The 14656-nt window shown below is 43.3% G+C and overlaps 1 protein-coding gene across 7 annotated transcripts in view; it reads left to right on the top strand.

The window, feature by feature from the left end:
• Nucleotides 1-14656, top strand: part of GPAM (glycerol-3-phosphate acyltransferase, mitochondrial) — a 66371-nt gene that overhangs the window by 22253 nt on the left and 29462 nt on the right. For all 7 annotated transcript variants that reach the window (XM_075935470.2, XM_075935471.2, XM_075935473.2 and 4 more), the window contains 5 exons: nucleotides 4954-5067; nucleotides 7334-7477; nucleotides 8105-8201; nucleotides 10394-10530; nucleotides 13578-13677. In XM_075935470.2, the coding sequence (XP_075791585.2) occupies nucleotides 4954-5067; nucleotides 7334-7477; nucleotides 8105-8201; nucleotides 10394-10530; nucleotides 13578-13677 (592 nt within the window). The remainder of the gene's footprint in view (nucleotides 1-4953; nucleotides 5068-7333; nucleotides 7478-8104; nucleotides 8202-10393; nucleotides 10531-13577; nucleotides 13678-14656) is intronic.

Consider the following 14656-nt stretch of genomic DNA (forward strand, 5'->3'; position numbering starts at 1 on the left):
AGTCTATCATGGCACGTTGTTAACTACAGACAGTGTGTGTAAACTTCTTGTATACTTTAGAGTTGTCTAGCCACATGGGCTGCATACAAGGCGTGTGAAGTGGCACCAAGTTTGTACAGGCAGTCCCCGAGTTACGCGGATCCGACTTATGTCGGATCCGCAGTTACGAACGGGGCTTTTCTCGCCCCGGAGGACTGGAGCGGCGGGACGCCCAGATGCGCTGCAGTCCCGCCGCCCCCGTCCTCCAGGGCGAGAAAAGCTGCTCCACGTCTCCCTGGTCTGCTGGGGGGAGGGAGCGCCCCCCAGCAGACTAGGGAGACGCGGAGCAAAGCCGCGGAGCACGCCCGCAGCGGGACAGCCGGGCGCGTCTGGGCTGTCCTGCTGCGGGCATGCTCCGCGGCTTTGCTCCCCGTCTCCCTGGTCAGCAGACCAGGGAGACGGAGCAAAGCCGTGGAGGACACGGGTGGTCCCGCCACCCGCGTCTCCCTGGTCAGCTAGTGCCCCTCCTCTCTTCCCCCAGCAGACCAGGCTTTTCTTGCCTACACCTGGGGTAGAGCAGCTGGGGCGTTGCCGGGTTGGTCCCGCAGCGCCGCTCCTCGGCGCTACTGTATCAACCCGGCAGCACCCCAGCTCCTATGCCCCAGGCGTCCTGATTCAGCCGCTGCTGGTCAGTTTCAGCAGTGGCTGAATCAGGACGCCTGGGGCAGAGCAGCTGGGGTGCTGCTGGGTTGCTCCAGTAGCGCCAAGGAGCAGCGCTCCTGGAGCAACCCAGCAGCACCCCAGCTGCTCTGCCCCAGGCGTCCCCAAGTCAGCTGCTGCTGAAACTGACCAGGGACTGACTACAGGAAGCCCGAGGCAGAGTTGCTCTGCCCCGGGCTTCCTGGAATCAGCCGCTGATCAGTTTGAGCAGCAGCTGACTTGGGGACGCCTGGGTTTATTAAGTTGAATCCGTATGTAAGTCAGAACTGGCGTCCAGATTCAGCCACTGTTGAAACTGATCAGTTTCAGCAGCGGCTGACGCCAGTTCCGACTTACATACAGATTCAACTTAAGAACAAACCTATAGTCCCTATCTTGTACGTAACCCGGGGACTGCCTGTATAAGAGCTGATTTCAATTCCCTTACACTTGAATTCGCTTGAGAGTCCCAGTTTGCATGCCCCATAAATATTGATCTGGATGGGTAGGCATGCATGGCTGCATTAAAGACAAGAGTAGCAGTAGATTAAAGATGGAAGTGACTGCTGCATCCTTAGGTTAACTATGTGACTGAATGCTGCATTGTTGAATTTGCCAAACAATTTGGCCACAGCTCACGCTTTGGCCACTATTGTTGTACGTAGTATAATAGGAGTATCCTGTGAGCTTGTCCTTCCTTGATAGCATAGTGTAGCTCTTTGGGATGCATGTTTAAGGTGTTTAACTGAATAACACATTTTAATTCAATTTTTATCATTTTATGTCCTGGGGTAACCTCACCCTCATTTTGAATTAAATGCAAATGTTTGTGTTATGCTGCCTGCAAAGCTGATTCTCCTTTTATGATAATTAACATAAGATTCTGTAGTATTCATTGTAGATTCAGAACAAACAGGGGCAGGCTAGTAGGCCAGGGGAAATGAGCCAAAATGTCTGAGTGAAAGAAAGACTGTTTTGTGTTGTGCTTGAGAGAAAAGGAAGGCCTGGAGGCAAATACTGGAGCCTATTGTCTATTGATATAATTGATTATTTTTTGAGTATGTAACCAGTGGTCTAGAATACTGAAAAATGTCTGAAATGACGTTTAAAATAAAATAATTTTTAAAAAAGTGGTCTCAATAGCTCAAGGTTCTGTAAAATAGTAATGTAAGACTAACTGAAGCATTGAACTTTTTTCTTTAAACAACAAAATATGTTTAACTCACAGTGTAGTAGTAGTAAATGTGTAAGTGGTTTTTTTGGAGGTTCCATATTTAATCTCTCAGTGACTTCATACCATACTAGCTCATTTTCAAAATAAAAAAGTGATTTTTGTAACTGCTAGTGAACAGTGACTATATTAACTGATTTTAATAATGCATATTTTTGTTTGTAGTTCAGCCTATGACTATAAGTTTTCTTGGAACTCTTGAATGAACACTATCCAGTAACAACTGATGCATCATTTTGTTTCAGCTCCTCTTCCTTTGACAGTGTAGCATTTCCCTTTAAATTTAGTATTGTACGGAAATGGACTTCTCAGCCAATCTGATTTGAAGGATGCTAGACTAAGATTGATGTCTACCTATAGTTTAATCCACAGCGGTGAAAATCCATAAAAATTGGGTTGCCAAATAGCTGAGAAAAAAAAGTTCTGTTTTTGGAAGGCGAACACATCCATACCTTGAAAAAGGATTTTGAAATTTGTCAGAGAAGCGCCTTTTCTTTGTCCCATGAAATTCCATTAAATTTTGACTGAGAATTTTGTGAAAATCACCATTTATCCTCTTAAGCAAAGTTTAGGCACAATGGCAAATGAAGAAATTAATAGTCTAATTTTGTGGCCTGTCTCATGGTGGTACCAAAGAACCAGGCAACCCCAGTATCCATCAGTCTTTCTGGGAGTTGGTCAGAAGGCTTCCCTCACAGCCCAGCACATAGCTCCTGTTGCTCACATCCTTCCTTTTTTGGGGAGGAGGGAAGTGGCACCACGTCAGGAAGGAGTTCCCCCTTTTTACCTGGAAGAAAGGGGTGAAGAGAGAGGCTAGGATCCCCTTGACCTTCCCCCAGACCTCACTCCCTATTTCCCAAGTTACCAGCCTTCTCCTGCAAATGTGTAGTTCAGTCACTCTTGTAGCAAAGGTGCATGCTTCATACTCTTCTGATGATGCATAAAGAGGCAGGATTATTATAGTTTCATGTAACTGAATTTGCCTTCCTAACCATTTTTCTTTATTGAGAATAAACCAAAAGCAAACTCAAACCCCCAAGTCTAAGACATTAGAATCCAAATTTAAAATAATAGAATCCAATTTTAAAATAATGTTATTTAGTTGTAAAGATGGTGTCTTCTGAGTTGGGGAGGGCCAGGTTAGGTTTCCCATGCAATTTTAATTTTGCCTCTTCTATCTAATTCGTAGGATACAGTCTTTAATTATACGTAGAGCTCTGCAAATCAATGGATATCCACTTTATATCTGCAGGTGTCTGCATCCGCAGATATCTGCACTTCATTTTTGTGGATATGGGTGCAGATATACATTTTGTATATAGAATCCTGAAAGTTTGCAGATAGCCGCTTTATATCATCGGATATCCACAAACACAGATGTCATTGTAGATCTCTGCAGCTCATTTTTGTGGATATGGATGTGGATAGAAATTTTGTTTCCATGCAGGGCTCTAATTATTAGGATGGTGCCCAAAGAGTGGATCAAGGCTGTGTAATGAATGTGGCGGGTTAGAAGAGCCCAGCCTCCAAGATGAGGGTCAATGAGTCAAAGAACTGCAAAAAGATAGATGATTTTGTAGTTAAGTTGAATGCCGCTCTAGAGACTGGATTCTGTGCCTTCCTCTACAATAGTGGCCTTATGTGTTGTCAAGCATGCTACTTAAAGATGACCACTGACTGTGTTTCTCGGGTTTTTTTTTGTGCCTAGTTTGAGACATGTGGGGCTTGATAGAGAAAAGTGCTGAGCAGCTGATGATAGGAGCCATGAATGCTCAGCACATGGAGTTATTTGCATGTAGTATTAATATATGATAGCTATTCTACAAGAGAGATTTGTTGATCTGTGTGAAGGGAAAGGAATTAGGAAGTAGAAGAAGAGAGGAAGGACTATAAGTACTATCCTGTAAATAAATGCTTGCAATGCAAGGGGCCCATAGTATGTAGTTATTTTATATAAATTTTGGCAGGATCAGAGCCGATGTATGTAAAATGTAAGAAGAAGTCTTTGAAAATATTTTAGGGGAAGAAAAGAGAGAGACCAGGTTTGTCTACACATGTGACGGTTTAGTTGCAGTGTAGATATATGTACCTATGCTAGTTTTACTCGAATTGGTGCAAAAACAGTGGTGGTGAATACACAGCACCATGCACCCTGGTACAGGCCAGCAGTCTGAATTCATACTAAGAGTACTTGGTGAGCTTGAACTGGAGCAGGCTTATTTGTGCTGCAGTCACACTTTCAACTGCAGTTTGATTGTCCCAGAAGTATGGACATTCTAAGCTAAGATTTTCTAATAGTGATAGAAATGTAGCCGTGTTAGTCTGGTGTAGCTGAAACAAAAGACAGGACTAGGTAGCACTTTAAAGACTAACAAGATGGTTTATTAGGTGATGAGCTTTCGTGGGTGTGGCCCACGAAAGCTCATCACCTAATAAACCATCTTGTTAGTCTTTAAAGTGCTACATAGTCCTGTTTTTTAAGGCACTTATGGGTGTTGCGTCCAAATTCAGTTGAATTCCAGTTGCGCATTGACACCTGACTCAAGCGGCTTTGAGAAACCGCAGCGTGATCTTTTTATAAAAAGCTGACAAATGTTAGTTGGATTTCTGTTGCTCACAGCAAGGTCTCAGTTGGTTTTTTTTAAACTTGGCACTGCATGAATTGGGGTAGTTGGATCTGGCAGACAGCCAAAACATATGCAAGTTCTGAGATGTAACCAAGGAGAATACCAGCAGATATGTTCTTTTGTAGCTTTTTTTTATGATTCTGATAAATGTTATGACACCAGAGTCCCAGTGAATGGTTGTTTTGGTTTGGGCTTCTTCCCATGCAGCTTGTGATAATATTTGTTTTGTCTGTAACAATGTTAATTTTCTGATGTATTAGAAAATACAAAAGCTATTAGGTCACTTTTTTTCAAAGAATTTTACCTGCCGTTGTGACCTTTTATTAGAGGTACACAAATGTTTAAAAATAAAATTATTCTTTTAAAAGCTGACTGTTTTTCAGACACATTTTGGTAATTTATTTTCTTATGTTGTAGGTACAGAGGGTGGCTGGCAAGACGCCTCTGTTATGTTCTTTTTGTGCAAGAACGAGATGTGCATAAGAGTATGTTTGCCAGCAATGTGACAGAAAATGTGTTGAATAGCAGCAGGTAAGGTGTGCTAAATAAACCAATCTTGTGGTTTTATGTCTGTTTCTAATTTCATTCATACTGTTACATTTAATCAAAGAATGAACACAGCAAATTCTGAAAGCTAAAATGTTTAGAAAAATAGAAGGTACAGGTTGAATCTCTGATCTAGGAATCTCTGGCCCAACAACATCCCTGGTCCTTAGGGTGCCTGACAAGGGAGCTCCAAATTGTACAGTATCTCTATGGCAGCCCATTGAATTTAAGCCACATAATCTTTGTATAAAACAGTTATGAGTGGGGGGAGGAGGTTACACATCAGCTTTCATATCTTTTGGCGTGACGGCTCTTACAGATGCTATGAACGTAAGGGCTTTTCTACATGGGACATTAGTGCAAGGCAAGCTGATGTTCTGTAGGTTCACTTTAACATCTTACGTGGACAAGCCCTAGGTATAATAAACTGCTGTGGAGTCCTTTGCAGTTTTTGCTGTTTAGTTCATAGTAGATCTGTATAGCATAACTTAGTTATAGCAGATCTATATAGCTAATAGTGGGTGATCAGCAGAGGGGATCATAAGTTAACACTTTAAATGTAATAGGAAGGTGACATTCCCCTGCAAGCAGCTCCTCATCCCTGCTGCTTTTGGCAGAGGGGTGGCCAAGTGGCTCTGCTGGTAGTAGGCATGCTGCCTCCATCAGCAGGCACCTTCTCCTGCAGCTCCCATTGTCTGCTCTTCCTGGCCAATGGGCTGAGCACTGCAAAGTCAGCACTCAGGGATGGGGTGTGGGTAGGGACAGCAAGCCTGGAGAGTACCTGGCCATCCCTCCACCAGCAGGGGTGGGGAGCCACTTGTGAGAGATGAGTGCCCCCTCCCATCTGGAGCCCAAGCCTCCCCTGGACCCAAACTCCCTCCTATAGCACTCCCTGTAGCCCCTCTTATGCTCCAACTCCCTGCTGGCCCCACACTAAGTCAGACTTTCTGTGCAGATCAGAAATGCCATTTTATTGAGCTTGCTGGTTGGTAAAGTGCTGGATAAAAGGGATTTTACTGTATCCAGGAATATATACACAATTTTAAGGAATGCTTCAAACCTCAGCAATTGATCTGAGAGCGCTGGTCCTTGCTTCTAAAATTTTATTTTCTGTAGATGTGTTCTTAGAAAGGGAGAAAAGTATTCAGTTCCATCACTAGTTGTACTCTGTCAAGGGTTAACTTTCATAGAATTGTAGAGCTGGAAGAGGCCTTAGGAGGTCATCAAGTCCAGCCCCTGCCCAAGGCAGGACCAATCCCAACTTTGATATAGGGTGTCAGGTGTCTGGTTTTGAACCGGACAGTCCGATATATGCACTTTCTGTCCAGGAAACAAATTGAGACAAGTTCTAATTCTAATTCAGTTTTCTAATTCATTTACGTGTCTACCAGCCAGGCAGTATGTAACTATACAGTAGAGAGGAGGGGGGTAGGGGCAGAGCTGGGGCGGGATGGGATCCCTGGGGCCGGACTCACCCATGCGTGGGACGGGCAGCACCCTGGAATCTGCATGCACCTGGGCCACGCCCTTCCCCCCCCTCTGACCCCGTCCTGGCCATCCCTGCTCTCTGCTGGTCGGTTCCCCCCCCCCCCCAACCACCCCTGCTCCCTCCCATCCCCAGCCCTGCTTCCTGCTAGTCTGTTCCTTACCCCGGCCAGCCCCTCTCCCTGCTGGCCGGTCCCCCCCCCCCCCCCCCCGAGCCAACTCCGCTCCCCGCAGCCCCCTCCCGGCCAGCCCTGCTTCCTGTCGGCCTTTTCCTTGCCCCGGCCAGCCCCGCTACCCACCAGCCGGTTCTCCCCTGGCCCACCCTGCTCCCCCCAATCCCCTCCCTGTCCGTCCTGCTTTCTGCCGGATGTTCCCCACCACCTCCTGCTTTCTGCCGGATGTTCCCCACCACCGCCACCCCGGGATTTCTCCTGGCCAGCCCCGCTCCCCACCCCCATCTAAGATAAAGTGTGTCCAGTATATTTTTGAAATCATCCGGTAACCCTACTTTGATAGCCAGTAAATTATATTTTGCATCTGTATTTATAAATGTTAATACCTTTCTGCAAATCATTGACCAGCTCTCATCAGTTTACCAGTTCATGGCAGATAAAACACAAAGGATATTGATGTGTCTGTTCTTCCATCTATGTAACTTACTACCATAGTTATACCATATAACTGCCCTACTTCATTCCTTCTAGAAACAGCCAATAGGTGGAACTCATTTATTACAGAGCTGTCTCATGTATTATTTTTAAATCAGAGTGCAGAAGGCCATTGTAGAGGAAGCTTCTGTGCTAAGTGCTGCAGTTACACAAACAGACTCCAAGGCTATCAGCAAAGTGAAGAAAAAAGCTAGGAGGATTCTCCAGGAAATGGTAGCAAACGTCTCACCTGCTTTGATCAGGTAATAAAAATAGCTCACCAAATTATGGTTAAGGTTGTCTAGGATCAAGGGAAGGACCTCCAATCTCTGCCCTTGTATATAAAAATAGTAGTGACTTCCTGCCTAAAAATTCCTATTTTATTGCTGACCCCAAAACATGAGGGTCATAGGTTTTAGCCTTAAAATATGAAGCTCAATCATGCTTGCACATTTGAACATGAAGAATCTGTGGGCTGTCCAAGTCACAAATAGTATGCTATAAAGTTAAATAATTTGGGGGAGGGGGAAGTACAGTTAAACTCCTTGCAATCAGCTCAAGGGTGTTCTCTCTTGTTCTTGCCTAAATCAGCTTAAACATCTTGCTGCAGTAACATAGGATATCATTGTCCATAGTCTATGTAACAGTATTTGTCTTCAGTTCTCAATCTTTAAATGGGAATAATGAAATGTTATGCTTCAGTGTTTAATCTGATCACTAGGGATGTTTGAAAGGAATTCTCCATAGTTATGCCCCAGCAGCTTTCTGATCTGGTGTTGAGACCTCTACATCTCTCTGTGCAAGTATTAGCTATAAAAGTAATACAACAGGAAGGCAACTTTTGAATGAAACTTAAGGCTTCTCTTGGGTTTAATGTTTTTCACCCTTAGGTTGACTGGTTGGGTGTTGCTGAAATTATTTAACAGCTTCTTTTGGAACATTCAGATCCATAAAGGACAACTGGAGATGGTCAAAGCAGCCACCAAGGTAATAAAATTACATAAACCCTTACAACTTGGAGAAACATCTGATATTAGTTATGCTGGTGTAAATCAGGAATTATTCTATTGTAGTCAGTGTAGTTATGCCAGGTCTGGGCAAAATATGGCCTGCAGGCCACATCTCGCCCGCCAAGCTACTGAATCTGGCCTGCACATGCAGCAGGGAGACCCAGGCAGGTTCCTCTGCTTGCCCCGCAGACTGCTCAGAAAAGCGGCTGTGAGGCTGTTTCTCTTTAAAAACTGTGAGCCCGGAGGGGATGGAGAAAGGCTTCAGGTAATACTCCTGCCATGGCCATGTAGCCTGTGGAGGTGCAGGGCAGGCAGGCTGGCTGGCGGAGAAACATTTTAATCTCTGCAAGCATGTAGCTTTGTAGGCAGGCAGGCTGGTTGGGCTGCTCACTGGTAAATCATCTGGCCAGAGCCTTTGGGACCCCAGCCCCTCTCTCTTCATCCCACTGTCCACATCGCTCTCCTGCACCCAACATACCAAACCCTCGGTATCTGGCACCCGAATCCCCTCCCCCAGATCACAATTCCCTTCTACTCTAGGTTACACCCCAAACTCCTGCACCCTAGTCCCTGCCCTAGGTCACAAACCCCTCCTGCCCTAGGTCACATTCCAAATCCCTGCACGCTGGTACCTTGCCCTGGGTCACAACTGCCTCTTTCACCCAAACTCCCTCTCCCTCCTGAACCCCAATGCCTTACCCAAAGCTCCCTTCTGCACCCAATCTCCATCCCAGACCCCGCACCTCCTCCATTAATACCATAGGAGAGTTCAGCCCTCGACCAATTTCCAAAACCTTGGTGTGGTGCCTCCTCCCCCCCATCAAAAATTATTGCCCACCCTGGAGTTAGGCCATTCTAAATGAGGTCAGAATCAGGTCCTGATTCAGATCTTCTTCTCTCCATTTCTGGGAACATATCATTCAGTAAACCTGATCTCTATTAGATAATTCTAAATACTGCAAATATGATGCTCTGTGTTCCCAAGACCCTAAAAGACCAGGCCAAGTTCTGTTTTTTTCTTGAATTTCTAGGTAATTTTGAGTGTAATGTCTTATATAACATGTTGTAGAATGGCTTTCTTTTTTACCCCATGCTGATACAACCACACAATAATAAATTAAAAAACTTTTAAAAAATGCATACACATATATTTAGACTTCAGGCAATAATCTGGTCTTCATATTTGTCTGCAAAGAGCCTCACTTACTGCTTGCCTATTTATTATAAGCACACTTTCAGAGTCTACCATTTGGTTTATGCCTCCCATTTCACAAAATCCTGAATTTTCTTCTACTTTCAGCAGAAAGGTACTATAATAAATAATTGCACTGAATTGAGAGAAAGACAGCATTGGTTTCTAAGGAACATAACTCAGAGTATTTGGTGATATTGTGCAGTACTGGGTAGATAGCTAGTATTCAGTGAGAATAAAATGGCAGTTTTGTTTCTTATATAATCAGTTACCCTGTTAGCATTTTGGGTGCAATACCTCAGAACATTGCCTTTTAAAAGAAGTCAACAACCTCGTTCCAGTGACAGTGAAAATATTGGCAGATCTCAAATAATTTTCTGATACAGATTGAACCTTTCTAGTTCAGCACCCTCAGGACCTGACCAATTGTGAACCAGAGAATTTTCTTGGCCACGGGAGGTCAATACTGCCTAGCAGCATTACCAACACTTACACTGCTTACTGGGCTGTTAGAGGACATTTAGGGGTAAATTAGAGCTAAATAACAACACAGAACACAGTTAGGATTAGTGGCTGTAAACAAACTTTATGGGACTGCTGGAAATTTGGCCACACCCATAAGTGGACATCCATCTAACTGAAATCATTCTGGGATGATGGATGTTGCTGGAGCAGAGAATGCTGGACTAGAGAGGTTCAACCTATACCTGCATTGATGCTGTAAATTTGAAGTCCCTGCTAGTAGCATTCTGCTGCTGCCTGGAGTGCCTAAAATTGAAACACTGCTGGTGTATGGCAACCAGATTACCTCATGTGTTCTCACTTAGTAAACAAATAAGTGGCAAAGTGTAAACTCTGACATTGCTTCAGTTTTCTTAATCTAAAGTGTTAGTGGATAAAAAAATATTTAAAAAACAAAATTCACCCACAGTATCCCATTAATTTTGTTTTATCATTTTTCTCTTTCTGCGAAATAGATGAATTTGCCTCTTATCTTCTTGCCTGTTCACAAATCTCACATTGATTATCTGCTACTTACATTCATTCTTTTCTGCCATAACATCAAAGCACCGTACATTGCTGCAGGGAATAACCTCAATATCCCCATCTTCAGGTAAGCATACTTTGTGGACCTACACTTCAGTTTACTCTTAGAAATAAAGCCAAAGTGGTGTATGTTGTCATACCTCCACCCCAGCTGAGGATGTGCCCCAAACTGCATAGATTTGTTGTCAGGTAATTTAGTCATTGTGGTCATACCTTTGGAATTTACTTTGGTCCTATCTAGCTTTACTTTGGTCTTATTTGGTCTTATTCAAGTGCGAGTCTTGCAAAATCCTTTAGAGAGATTCTGTGTAAAGCAAATGGGAAAAGGAGGAATATTGTGCTGAGACAAAGGTTCCCACTAAACTGTGCAGCAGCATAACTCCACAGCTGATTAAACAGCCCCACTTTCCCGGGGGCTCAAGGCTCTGTGTACAGAGCTACCTCTCTGGATGGGGCTGATTAAGCAACTACAGGGCCGTGCTGCCATGCAGCTTACAGGGAACCTTGGTTGAGACTTAAAGTTAACGTACCCCTTTCCTCACAACGATTCAGTAAGAAATCTTGATAAATGGGAGTATAGCACAGGTTTAAGAGCCTTTGCTCTCAGTCTTTACTCTCAGGAGACTCATTGGGATTTGGCGGAAATTAAGTGGATGCAATTAGCTGTAGAGTAAAGCAAGACCACATAGAACTTTGAACACTGAGGTCAGTTTAAGTTAAATACTGTAGCATTCATCTTTGTAAATTGTGTTGAGTGTCGAACCGTGTGATTGATACAGATTCTAATCCTATTGGATTCTAACAGCTGGTGACTCTCATCTGGCTCTGCATTAGGATCTTGGAATTGGCAGTCTAATGGCTCCATATTTTATTTCCTTACAGATAAGATCGTTGTGTGTGGGTTTTTTTATTATTAGAAAAGGTTGCACCTTAAGTTAGATTTTTCACTTGGTATCGTGAGCAAAAACTAGCTATGTTGGTTAGTAATATATTGAATATAACTGTTAGTTTTCTTATTTAAAAGTAGTGCTTTGCAGGCAGTGATTAGCTAACCCTTGCTAATACACAATTTATGCACACATTGGCACTGGTGTATTTATGACAGTATGGATAACGGTATCAAAGGATTAAAATATTGGAATTGATATGTTGCATAAGGGGTTAAAATAAATAATATAGCACACTTTGTATCTAGACAGTGTTGTTCCAGGGATTTGATTGGAAGAGGCTAGGATCTAGGGATGTAATAGTGTAGTCAACTAAACGATTAACCAACAAGTGAGTGCTTATCAGTTAATGCCACTGGCTACATGCAACACTTCCCCCCACACCCTGGCAAGTAAACATTTTAGCGGGCTGGCTAGGAGGCTGGCTTCATCCTGGCTTATGCTGGGAACCAGCATCAACCCTCAAATGGACTCTTGGGCTATGTCTACACTGGCAGCTTCTTGCACAAGAACATCTTGCGCTAGTGTTCTTGTGCAAGAAGTCTTGCGCAAGAAAACGTCCACAGCGCCACGTGCGAGCTGTGCTTTTGCGCAAGAGCGTCCATGGCAGAGTGGACGCTCTCTTGCGCAAGAAAGCTCTGATGGCCATTTTAGCCATAGGGCTTTCTTGCGCAAGAAATCCCTGCCAAGCGTCAACACTGCCCTCTTGCGCAAGAGCTCCTGTGCAAGAGGGCTTATACCTGTTAAAAAAGAGCATAGCTCTTGTGCAAGGAGCCCCCTCTTACCACGCCGTACTGTAAATTTACTTGTGCAAGGGCGGGAGCGCAGTGTGAACGCTCTGCAGATTCTTGCACAAGAACAGCCGTACTTGCGCAAGAAGCCGCGAGTGTAGACATAGCCCTGGTGTTTGTAGTGTAGAGCCCCAGTGAGGGTTGATGATGGGTTCTGGCATGAGCCAGGACTGAGCCAGGCTGCCCGTGCACCAGCTCTTTGTGCTGGGACCCTGCATCAAACCCTCTTGTGTGTCTGCAGTACAAGTGCTTGTCGTGAAGAGTCGCAGTGGGATAGTTGCCTGACTAGGGATGTTATAGTACAGTATAGTCGGTTAACCGATAAACAAAAGCTTCTAGATTAATGCTATGGACTACACTCATTTCCCCCCACCTCTTGACAGTAAATTTTGTAGCAGGCTGGCCAGCAGCCAAGCTCAGTCCTGGCTTGCACTGGGTCCTGGACCTACCCCTTGCTGATGCTCTGCATTTAAAGTATATTAGGAGCCAGGCGTGCAGGCAGCTGAGCACAGTTTGGACTCGTACCAGGTCTTGGAGCTCAGACGCCTGCCCCTTGTACAGGGGCTGCCCAGGGACCATAGAAGAGTCGACTAACCGATAAGAATTCATGAGGTTAATTGACTATTCAATTAACTGATATTTAACATCTCTATGCCTGACCTAGCAAGAGCTGGGATTCACCGGTAGCAGTGCTACCCCCTTCTTGATTAATTGTGTAGTGGACAACATCCACTACACGATTAACAATTTACATGCTTCTTAATATTTATGCTAGGATCTTGATTAAGATATGGCAGTGCTGAAAGCTTGTGATTGACTCACAAGATCATCATCTTTAATCAGTTCTAAGAACGGGAATTTAGGCCCCATCTGGCTAAATCAAATCTGAGATGAACGCAGGAGTAGTTTCAGTTCCAGGGATTTCTTCCATGAATTCAAAAGATTTGAAATTGAAGGGTTGAGTTTTAGTCCATCTCTAGTTATAAGTAGTGAAAAATCTGAAAGGTTGAGAACACTTATATAAGCTTTTGAAATTTGGCAGTCATGTGGGTACTAGAATTCTCAGGTATCTATATGGCCTCATCACTACAGAATTTGAGAGCCTTAAAATTTGTAACATTTTATCCTCCCAACACCCCTGCGAAGTAGGGAAGTAGTGTTAATCCCATTGTATAGGTCTGGTAGAGTAGGGTATTGAATCTGAGTCCTAAAGTAGTGCTCTAATCACTAGAAAGTTCTTTCTCTTTGGTTTGAAGCAGAACGGCTGAGAGATGCACATCGTTCCATCTCCTCTAATATTTTCCTGAAGCTATTGGGTGATTTATACATTGTACTCTTTTTTTCATATTTGAATAAAATCATTTGTTGGTTTGTAGCACGTTGATTCGCAAGCTGGGAGGCTTTTTCATTCGGAGGAGATTGGATGAGAACCCGAATGGACGTAAAGATGTTCTTTATAGAGCTTTGCTCTATGTGGTATGTCTTATCTTAATTTGAAAATGCAAAATATAATCATTTTAAGAGAAGTGTATGAAAGCATCATGTATGTTAGAAAAACATACATTTGTTCTCTTTAACATCAGTAATTTGAGCAGCATTGCTTGTTGAGAAAGTTAAATGGTTTATCATCTTAACTTTAGTACATGTGTGTTACATTAGAGGCAAAATCTAAATTCTGTGCTGAAGGTGGTCCTGAATCATAAAGTACACAAGAGTTGAGGGTGTTCAGTACCTGTCAAGGTCAAAGTTTTACCCTATGTGATCCCTGTTAGAGAGTATTAGATTACCCTCAGTGTAAATTACTAATAAAATTAGGCCTGCCAGGACTAATTCTGATTTTGCTTACTCTAAGGTAAATCTAGAGCAGCAGCTTCAAATTGTATTTGTTCATGTTCTTAATTCTTTGAAAAAATGACCTAATATTTTCTAATACATCAGAAAAGTAACAGTGTTACAGACAATGAACACACATATCACAAGCTACATGGAAAGAAGCCCAAACTGAAACAACCAATCTATGGGACTCTGGTGTCAAAACATTTTCTAGCTATCATAAAAAATTGCTACAAAAGTATGTATCTGCTGGTATTCTCCTTGATTACTTCTCAGAAGTTGCACACGTTTTGGCATATTTGGTGTTTGAAGTACCACACGTAAATTTATTGTAGGCCTCGGTGAGGTTTAATTTAAGTATTTGGGGACTGTAAGATAAAATGAATCCCCAAAGAAACCTAAAATGTTGTTGTAAGCAAGCATTCCGTTATGTGAAAAACCTGGAGATTTTGCTGTTTGTTTAAATTCCGATATGGCATGAAATCAAGACATTTAAAAAATTGTAGTAAAAAAAGACCACTCTAGAATAGAATAGCCAATAGCCCAAAGTACAAGAAACAATTACATGTTTCAAATGCTTTCTTAATATGCTATAGTGTAGGGGTGGGCAATAATTTTTGAC

The sequence above is a fragment of the Pelodiscus sinensis genome, chromosome 8 (genome assembly GCF_052426305.1).
Source record: "Pelodiscus sinensis isolate ZL-2025 chromosome 8, ASM5242630v1, whole genome shotgun sequence".
NCBI classification, from domain to species: Eukaryota; Metazoa; Chordata; order Testudines; family Trionychidae; genus Pelodiscus; species Pelodiscus sinensis.